The following is a 10,978-nucleotide window of genomic DNA, read 5'->3' as shown; positions in this document are numbered from 1 at the left end:
TTAACTCGTTCATAGATTTTCATTTCCCGTTCCAAAACGTTTTGCTACACTGCCATTCTTAACACAGCCCATGTTAGAGGAAGTGAGTGAATGCCACCACGTTTCTTCCTGGTGTGTATTCATGTTATATAACATTGCAGAGAGTGTCAGCTTTATTAATTACATTTTTATGTCCTATTCGGCATAACAGAATATCATGCCTGTTCTACAAAATGCATTTCTATTTGAAAACGTCACGTTTTGCACCCTTCTGAACAGACACTTGCTCTATCTACACAGAGTATCTGTCACTGCAGACTTCTCTTTATCCTTCTATGTTTATCATTTGGCACAGGACTGAATTACTAAGATTGTTGCATTTATTTGTTGCCAGGTAGGCATAAACCACTATGGGGCGAGGTCATGAATGAGAGGCCTTGTGGCCACTTGTTAAACTAAGCCGCCTGACTGGCAGATGTAGAAAAATGTTACATCATGTATAGGATGATAAGCGAGGAACTAGAGCAAGGGCGGCCTGGCTTGTCATCGCCATAGCAGCTGGAGTGATGGGGGAAGGGAGGAGGAGGGGGGCCGGGTCTCTGCGAGAGCCACATGGCTGCAGGCAGCCAATGGGTAGCCAGGGCCTAGGCACTGGGAAGTGAGCTGGAAAATGGGATTAAAGATGCACAGGAGAGACTATAAGGACCCTGCTGACCTGCAAAACGACTAATCTGGGATTCACACCAGAGCGTCATCTCCATACCAAACGACTGAGAGGGAGGACCAAAGTCAGACTAGGGATCTTCTTTCTTCACAACATGTCAGAGCTGTGCATTTTCATGGCCAGCGTAAACCAGAGACTACAGAATTAATACTAATAATCTACATTTACAACAACCCCATACATATTCTTCTCTGAAAGCCTAGTTATTTTCTGTTTTACACAAGTGATGTGAAAAGTGTAGGATGAAGTTGCCCCTAGACCAGGGATGGGCAACTGGCAGCCGGCCCACCTTTTCTATATGTATATATATGATGTGGGTACACAGACCCATGAGCCACTGTGGCCCCTCATGATGAATAATGTTTGTTTTTTTGTGGCCCCCTCCCTCATCAAAGTTGCCGATTCCCGCCCTAGATGCTGGTCTTGGTTCTGTTTTGCATTTCCCCCACTGATGGTTAGGATTAGGGGAGAGGAAGCTTATCCTAGATCTGTCCCTTTAGGGAAATTTCACCCCGGAGCCAATGTGAACACATCAGTGTAGAAACAAACACATGTACCGGTATGTTCTTGACTGCACACAGACTCCACCATGCCCAGCCGCAGGTAAGATAGGCTATAGCGTCGCTCCCAGAATGCCTGCAGTGATAGTTACACTAAATGCATCACAAGCACAGGGTACCATGTCTTCATGCTTGGCTGCTCTGGTCTGGTTGATAAATGTTGTGGTTCGTGGCTGCTCCCCTTGAGTCAGCAAACACTAAAACTTGGCACGGTGGCAGGGGAAGGCCAGGGTGACCTACGATGGAGGACAGTCTGAGGGGAAGCAGGCAGATGAATGTCACAGTACAGCAACATGGCTGCAGCCACCAGTTCCGCCACCTTCCATGCCCGGTGACACCAAAGACCCACCAACTCCTCGGATAGGGGCATGTCCGGTACACACACATACACAGAAACATAAACACACATACACAGTAACAAGCATATACACATTGACACACACGGTATATAAAAAGACCAAAGGGTATAGACAAGAAAACTGACTGACACCCCTGTTGTGATAGTGTGCCATTCAAACGGGGTCCACTGTCTCTCCCTCCTAGCTCTTGGCCCTCAGAGAGATGAGTGACACCTAGCGTGGCCCCCCAAGGGGCCCTAGTCGCCCCCAGCGGTCTTTGTTGTTTTGGTTGTCAGCCTCACATTAAGCACTCCAACGCTCCTGACTTGCTTACAGAAAGAGGGACACTGGTGCCAGAACTGTAGGAAGTTACCTTTGTGGTGACAGACAGACTCTTTTACACCGCACGGTGAGTGAGCCCTGCCATGTCCTCCTGACGTGTGTGTGTACGATGCAGTGTGACGGCAGGAGAGAAAGACGAGTGACACGGGGGTAATTCGAAGATGCCTGTCACCACGGTATGCCCCTAGAGGGACTCTGCAGGGGGCCTTGTTAATTACATGACACCGCTGCTGAGGATTGATACCCGATAGCCTCCCCTGTGTGCATGAGAGGGTGCCATGGAAACAGCCCTAGTGGCAATGACCTTTTTGGGGCAATTAATAAGTGCACAGGTATAATTGGAATTAGATATTGTTGCCACAAACTAGCCTGTCTACTTGGGCCCCTGTCTTTCACATCACAACTAGCCTGTCTACGTGGGACCCTGTCTTTCACATCACAACTAGCCTGTCTACGTGGGCCCCTGTCTTTCACATCACAACTAGCCTGTCTACGTGGGCCCCTGTCTTTCACATCACAACTAGCCTGTCTACGTGGGCCCCTGTCTTTCACATCACAACTAGCCTGTCTACGTGGGCCCCTGTCTTTCACAGAGTGCATCACAACAGGGAAGATGCTTGGTGATATGATGACAACGACAGTGGCGGTTCTAGACCATTTCAACTGGGGGGGGGCCAAGCTGGGGCCAGTTGTACTGTTAGAGGGGCCAGTTACATTAGACGTTATTGTTGTCATATCGTTTCCTTCACTGCATTGCAGGCATTAGCAGGCAAAAGACCATGTTCATAATCATCATCGTTGCCACTGTCTAATAACGGATGTAAAAAAGGAACGATAGCAAAAATTAGTTATGTAAAAATTATTTCATACTCCACATTTAGGGGGGCCACAAGGGGGTCCAAAATTGTTGTCACAGGGGCACTGCCCCCCCCCAGAACCGCTAGTGGACAACGATGAGATCATTTCACACTGACAAGTTCCGGGTCGTGTTCATTAGGCACTAAACTGAAGAAAGCAGATATCCCTGGATGGAGTGTGAGGTCTCTGTTTCGAGTTTCAACGTACCTCACAGTAATCAGCACGCTCTGCAGATTTCATGGGTGCCTATCATCTAGCCTAGCTGGCCCACTCAACCTTAGTACAAACGCCAAACAACCTCCCTGTCAATGCAGGCAGTAAATCAATGAGCAGTGTTGTGTTGTAGGGTATCACTTTCTCTGTAATGAGGGTAGATCAACAGTTGATCACAAAATGTGGCACTTACTATGTGAGGTCAACTGCTAACAATGTCTAACACACTGCTCCCCTGACAGTGATTTATGATGCAGACTGATAATCATATTCATCATTGCTCTGGGACTGTGAGACAGACAGAGAACTCAGCCTGGCTGCCACATGTCCTCACAATGACAAGCTAAGCAGCAGAAAATGATTATAAAGTCAATGAGGCATATGTAAAAACACCCAAGAGTGCTCAAGGCTGTCTGTATCTTGATAGACACTAGAATCTGAGAGGAATTGTAGAATTCACAAAAAAAAAATTTTATTTACACTGGATATTCTATTCTCTTTTATTCTATTTAGTTTTATTATATTCTAACTTTCATAGATGGACCTCAAGTACTTTGATTAGTTATCAGATAGATGTGTGGAAGTACTAGACAATCACTCGAAGCTATTCTATTCTGACTTGCATGGACAGTGGCCACCTTCAGTTTTCAGTTTCACGGGGCAGGATAAAAGTAGAGTTAGCTTTTTCTGCCACCTTGTGGTGAGATACACACGGAGTAGTGGCAGGTAGCCTAGCGTTTAAGTGCGTTGGGCCAGTAACTGAAAGTTAGCTGATTCGAATCCGCAAGCCGACTAAGCGAAAAATCTGCCGATGTGCCCTTGAGCAAGGCACTTACCCAGTAATTGCTCCTGTAAATCGCTCTGGTTAAGCGCGTCTCCTAAATGACAAAAATGTAAATGTAGTGTCATAGATGGTTTAGATTATTTAAACTCTGTGGTAATCAGTAAGTGAAGATTCTATATTTTAGATGTATACGTGGGGTTCTGTGTACTTATTACATTACTACATTTTAATTTGGACAAATGCGGTATGCAAATCTATTTCCCACGCAATCGTACTGTCTTTGACAGAACGTTTCCGTCATTGAGGTATCATCAGAACGGTTCCGGTCGGCAAAACAATTATTCCCCTTTAAACCACCGCGCCAAATCTCGCGGGTTTCAGATGCTTAGCAACCAGCCGCTTGTTTCTTCATTACAGCCAATCAGAATATTCTATATGTAGTAGACGGACCAATCACATTGAATAATTCAGGCACCAATTTCAAACCAGCGCAAGGAATCCCTGCTTCATTTTCGTCGCTTGTGTTATCAACGTAAAACACGTTGTTTTGACGAGTAGCTATTTTATCAATTCGTTATCGGAGAGATATAGTCAGCATTTACGTTTGCTAACGATATTTCGAAGAAAGAAAACGTCCAGAATAGTCGTTATTGCTCTTCTTCAATAGATAACTGCGTTAGCTACCTTGCATTGCAACCTGCATTTAGCTAGCTAGTTATATAGTAGTAACGTTAACGTTCGCTACGACAAAATGCCATCTCGTGTTGAAGATTATGAGGTGTTGTATACCATAGGATCAGGGTCTTACGGAAAATGTCAGAAAATACGGAGGAAATCTGATGCGAAGGTAAGTGTTTCGCTGTTTCCGCGGTTTAGTAAGGCGTTGTTCGACCAACGTTAGCTAGCTATGTTTGCGTTGCATGCTCTCATTACACCTGGCAAGGTAACCAGAGCCAGTGCGTAACGTTTGCCCCGGGGGATGTGCTCTTGAGACGAGACTAAAGGTGTTCCCTAAGTGGACAGGCATGTTTTTATTTATTTTAGAAAAATACCCTACACTAACTATGTATATTTATCTTTAAAATGTTTCCCAACATCAACAAGCTATGGCCAATCAATGCCTGTTTAGTTCTGTTGTCTGGGTTTCGTCATAGATTCTAGTTTGGAAGGAGTTGGACTACGGCACAATGGCTGAGAGCGAGAAGCAGATGCTGGTGTCCGAGGTCAATCTCCTGCGTGAACTGAAGCATCCAAACATTGTGAGATATTATGACCGCATCATTGACCGGACCAACACCACACTGTACATCGTTATGGAGCACTGTGAAGGCGGTGACCTCTCCAGCCTCATCACCAGATGCATCAAAGAAAGGTGTGTGTGTGTGTTTTTGTGCTGACCTTGGTTCCCTTGTCCGTCATGTATACACCTCTCTGATGGCCATCCCACTCTGACACCAGGTGGTGAACTGCGACAGTGCAACACCCTTTATGGGTTTTGAATTTTTATTTTATTTAACTAGGCAAGTCAGTTAAGAACAAATTCTTATTTACAATGACGGTCTAGGAACAGTGGGTTAACTGCCTTGTTCAGGGGCAGAACGACAGATTCTTACCTTGTCAGCTCGGAATTCGATATAACAACCTTTCAGTTACTGGCCGAACGCTCTAACCACTAGGCTACCTGCCACCCTGTAGGATGGTTGTGGTTGAGTGGCCAGACAGAAGCCACTCTTCAGTAAAAGGCACGACAGCCGGCTTGGAGTTTGCCAAAAGGCACCCAATGGACTCTCAGACCATGAGAAACAAGATTCTCTGGTCTGATGAAACCAAGATTAAACCCTTTGGCCTGGATGCCAAGTGTCATGTCTGGAGAAAACCTGGCACCATCCCTACGGTGAAGCATGGTGGTGGCAGCATCATGCTGTGGGGATGTTTTTCAGAGGCAGGGACTGGGAGACTAGTCAGGATAGAGGGAAAGATGAATGGAGCAAAGTACAGAGATCTTTGATAACCTGCTCCAGAGCGCTCAGGGCCTCAAACTGGGTCAAAGGTTCACCTTCCGACAGAACAACGACCATAAGCACACAGCCAAGACAATGCAAGAGTGGCTTCGGGAAAAGTCTCCTGAATGTCGTTGAGTGGCCTGGACTTGAACCTGACTTGAACCCCAACAAAGAGCAATGCAGCAACGCTCTCCATCCAACCTGACAGCGCTTGAAAGGATCTGCAGAGAAGAATGGGAGAAACTCCCCAAATATAGGAGTGCCAAGCTTGTAGCATCATACCCAAGAAGACTCGAGGCTGTAATCGCTGCCAAAGGTACTTCAACAAAGACTGAGTAAAGGGTCGGAATACTTATGTAAATGTGGTGTTTTATTATTTATACATTTGCAAAAATGTCTGAACCTGTTTGTGTTGTCATTATGGGGTATTGTGTGCTAAAATGTTTATTCTATTGAGCCACTTACTTTATGTTCAGCATTTTATCATTTATTGTTGCATTGTTGAGAAGGAACCTGCAAGAAAGCATTTTGTTAAACATCGTCCATCATGTGTATCTCTTACATGTGACTAATAAAACTTGTATGTTGTGTTCCTGGTGTCCAGGCGTTACTTGGAGGAGGAATTCATCATGCGAGTCATGGCTCAGCTCACTCTTGCCCTGAAGGACTGCCATCGCCGGAGCAATGGTGGGGCCACAGTGCTGCACAGAGATCTCAAGCCCGCCAATATCTTCCTGGATGTCAAGCAGAATGTCAAGCTTGGCGACTTTGGTCTCGCACGTATCCTGAACCATGACACCAGTTTCGCTAAGACTTTCGTCGGGACTCCATACTACATGTCTCCTGTGAGTCCGTAGCAAAGGCAATCATATAATTGTGAATCCTATACTCCAAGTCGCTATTCATGTCATGAACAAGTAGCCCTGTGAACAATGGCCACCGTGGGGGCTGACTGCTGTTCACCATCTGCGCCCTTTCAACAGCCTAGATTTACTGCGGTCTTTAGGAAAGGGGTTCTCAAACTCTTACAATGTTTTTATTATTGCTTGAACAGTCGGTGAGATTACATTTGATTGTTCTTAGAATACCTATTTGTGATGCAGTAGTTCACTAGAACAGTGCTTCCCAACCCGGGTTAATAGGACGCCTGGGGGTACTTGGCCTATCCACAAGGGGTTGATGAGAAGATTCTTGAGATCAAAGGCCTACTGATAAAATTCACGTGAGGGGGTACTTCAGGGTTGCTCCAGGCAGAGCAAAATATATTTGATGGTATAGTAACCGAGAAAGGGTGGGAACCACTGAGCTACAGGTTGTGGCAAAGTTAGCCAAAGGGAAATATTAAATTATTTGAAGTGTTTTAAGTATAATGCAGTTGATTGGCTACAATGACAAACATTATATTAAGCAGGACATTCATACGAGCCTTAGAATCCAAAAGTAGTGTGAAATGCACTCCTAAGCAAAGTGTAAATAGAGGCTTTTTTTTTGCTGGCGGTCTAAGTACTCCCCCGTGTTTTCCCCCACGATGGGGAAATTGTCAATACCGACTCAAACTATCATTATGGTTTTAAAAGTAGATCTCTTTTTCATTATGATTTTAGAGAAATACTCAGCTTGTCTAATCAGTTTGTCAATGTGTGGACACTTTCATATTTTACAGGAACAAATAAATCGCATGTCCTACAATGAGAAATCAGATATCTGGTCCTTGGGGTGCTTGTTGTACGAACTCTGTGCCTTATCGTGAGTTACCTTGCCTGTCATCTATATTCTAACTCAATATCCCCCAGTCAATGCATTAGACTAAAGTCTGATGCATGCATTTCTTCCATGTAGGCCTCCTTTCACAGCTTATAACCAAAAAGAGCTGGCAGAGAAGATCCGAGAGGGAAAGTTTAGGAGAATCCCCTACCGGTATTCAGAGGAGCTGAATACACTCCTCTCCAGAATGCTCCATTTAAAGGTTTGAAATATGTTTCACAGCACTGATAATCTCCATATAAAGTTCAGGGCATCTTGTGAGCAACTCCTCACTGCTGCACTTCTGTTAAGATGATTGTTTGTCTGAATCACCAAGCATGTAATTTTGCTCGATATACAATTTCAACGTCAAGAGATTTGAATCTCTCACTCTCTTGTACTCAAACTGACAGTTTGCTTTGTCGATTTGACTGTTGTGCCTTGTTGCCAGGACTACCTGAGGCCCTCAGTTGAGTCCATTCTCCAGAGCAGCCTGTTGGCGGACCTGGTCGCCGATGAGCAGAGCAGGGCGCAGGCAAGACACCGGAGGAGGTCTGCTGATCCAGAGAAACCAAAGCCTGCCGAGTCTTCAACCACCCCTACTATTGCGGCGCTGAGGCTGAAGGAGCAGGTGCTGCGGCACAGGGAGAAGGCCCTGAAGGAGCGAGAGGAGAGGCTGGAGCGTGAGTGTCATTTACCCTTATCAGGGTCGGGCTCAATTCTGTTTTTAGCTCAGCCAATTCTGGAAGTGAATGTCCATTTCAATTAATGTCCTGAATTGAAAATGTATTCAACCCTGGTCCCTATAATGTCCTCGTCACAGATGAGACCCTGTGGTGTTGGAACGTGCATGTTTTTGGGGTCAGTCTTGTTGAAATGATAGGTTGTAAAGGAGGTCAATGTGTCACTGGCTATGCTACTGAGTACACAGACTGAATTGTTTATAACCTGAGGTATGTTTAATTTAAATCTTCCCTACAGAGCGGGAGCAGGAGCTTTGTGTTCGCGAGAGACTATCAAATGAGAAGCTTGCCAGGTAAAACGGAGCTCTCTTGGATCACTTAATTTACTTGAAATGCAGCAAACTGCTATTTATTGTCAGACTAAATCCTAAGGCTTTAATCCTCATCCAAGCTGTGCTAATGCTACTTTTGCTTCCTGCTTTGGTGTTATAATCTCATTGCTTGCTATAAAACTGCAAGCGGGTATAATCCATTTGAATGTTTGCTTTTGGTTTTAGAGCGGAGAGTTTGTTGAAGAGCTACAACTTGGTGAAACAGCAGAAGGCCCTGGCACTGCTCTATTCCAATGAAATGGGTATGGGAGTCAAGCGAAGGCCTCTGGACCCCCTGAACATTGAGAAGAACTGAGCATTGCATTGTGTTCACTTCTGTAATTGGGGAATTTTTAGCATTTTAGTGTATATATCAATTTTAACCTTGTGAATGTATATATAATTCTTTACTGCAATAAAACCTGCAACAAACATGGGGTGGGAACCAGGAGGTAAATGAGGGATACTTGTTTTGCTTCCTACTTGAAGTTCAATGTATTATACGGTAGCCATGGGGTAACCATGTTTTTAAATGAAATAAAAGGGGGAAGCAGATTTGATTTAGAGTTAAGTTAAGAAATGTAACGTTTCCGGGTAGTCTGAAAAATCCCAGAGGCATCCTACAGAGGAGGGTCTTTATCTGAGCTGTTTTTTGTAGAGTTCAATAAAACTTTATAACTCTTTGCCGTCTTGGCCCCTTAGATGAGGGAGAGGAGAACGTCTCACCTGGAAAGAAGGTCCATTTTGCCGGAGAAAGCAAAGAGAACCAGAGGCCAGATCGGAAGCAGAGTGTAAAGAGCCAGGAGCTGGGGCTGAAGAAGAGGCTGCAGGCAGCCAACATGCGGGCCCAGGCCCTGGGGGAGGTGGAGAGGCTCTACCAGCTCAAGAGCTGGCAGATCCTAGGCATCCGCTAGCCCACACAGAGTCTCCTTCCTAGGGCCTGACTATCAGTGTCATGTGGCTGGATGAATGTATGGTTGTCTGAGGTGTGTCCCAGAAGTAGCAGGTCTCTGCTTTAGTTTTCCTGACTAACATTAGTTTCAGAGCTATTGAAACCTAGTGGTCCATAGGGAAATGATGTAGCTTTAATTTATTTGTATCATGGTGATTGGTTTGTACTATGGTGAAATTGCCAAATATTGGATGCCAGATATCTGTTTTTAGTGGTGTTTGTGTTTTTTCAACCTTGACATTTAAAATGTGTTGTTGATGCACAGAATTGCACTCAAGTTCTGATTTGTGAATATGTGATTTATAACCACTATGTACATACTGTATGGTGGCATTAATATATTTAAAGGGAAATGTTAGTACATTATCTGAAGATGTATAAATAGGTGTACACTCCCGCATACACTTCTGCTCTGGAAATATGTCAATGTTTTGCAAATATGATATTGGGATGGGTTGGCAAAAAACAGGCACTGTTGACCTTCAACAAATGTCTGTTTCGGTCAGGTCCACTTTCTGTATAACTGTCAAGAGATTGTCCTTAGTCCTTAATGCTTTATTGTCTCTTATTCATTTCAAAGTGGCATCATGTACTTTATTTTGGATGCATGATGAAGTTCAGTTCCTGGTAAATGTGTCTAAGCTTAATTTGCATGTTTTGTTTTTTTCTAAACATAAGCAGTTTGCGTAGAAGTTTGGCCATGAAAATGATGTGGGAACATAAGTAGTGAGTATCCTCTTGTGAACATTAAAGGCAGATGTAATCAGTGATTACTGTTGCAGAATGTAGACCTACATTATCTCTTCTAAATGAAAGGTGTCTGTTGCATGTGTTGATCTCCATTCACACCAAGTAGAGTTTATCTGGTGATTGACTAGCTTCACTTGAAACATTTACATTACATTTAAGTCATTTAGCAGACGCTCTTATCCAGAGCGACTTACAAATTGGAAACAATGTAAAGGGTAACATTTGCAGCCTGGTGATGTACTGTACATTTAAAGGTTTGTAGTTATTAGTATCTCCCACATGATGTAATTTGTCCTTATCTTTTCTCTTCAAAGCACCTCCAACAAAGTGAATCCTGTAAATGTGAGGGCCTCGCCCTAGATGCGTTCAAAGTTGTTCAATTTAAGTATTGCCAGGACATTTTACCTCTCAAAGATGTGTGAACAGAGGGTGAAAAAATACACGATTTTTATTTATAACGATAGTCTAGTAGGCCAAGTCTTTTCAGTTTGTAATAGTGATTGACATGTAGTCTAACCTAATGTATTTTGGATTTATACTATCTTGTTACCACACAGAAATAAGACAAGGGGGCCGTGTGGAGATGCTACACACTATCCTAAAAATATGAGTCAGAATTTTGGGTGAGTTCGCAGCGCATTCCAAACGATGACGTTGAAACGTTTGCATTACGCAACG

The 10,978-nt window shown here is 44.1% G+C and overlaps 1 protein-coding gene across 1 annotated transcript; it reads left to right on the top strand.

Moving 5' to 3' along the window:
- Positions 1–4,259: 4,259 nt before the first annotated feature.
- On the top strand, positions 4,260–10,320 carry nek2 (NIMA-related kinase 2). Its single transcript, XM_014143982.2, has 9 exons — positions 4,260–4,645; positions 4,953–5,170; positions 6,406–6,646; positions 7,465–7,547; positions 7,641–7,767; positions 7,996–8,227; positions 8,526–8,580; positions 8,785–8,861; positions 9,301–10,320. The coding sequence occupies exons 1-9, from the start codon at positions 4,550–4,552 to the stop codon at positions 9,510–9,512; spliced, it is 1,341 nt and encodes a 446-aa protein (XP_013999457.1). The 5' UTR covers positions 4,260–4,549; the 3' UTR covers positions 9,513–10,320.
- The last annotated feature ends 658 nt before the right edge of the window (positions 10,321–10,978 follow it).

The sequence above is a fragment of the Salmo salar genome, chromosome ssa15 (assembly GCF_905237065.1).
Source record: "Salmo salar chromosome ssa15, Ssal_v3.1, whole genome shotgun sequence".
Lineage (NCBI taxonomy): Eukaryota > Metazoa > Chordata > Actinopteri > Salmoniformes > Salmonidae > Salmo > Salmo salar.
The sequence above is the reverse complement of the archived record's forward strand: the minus strand, read 5'-3'. Positions and strand labels throughout refer to the sequence as shown.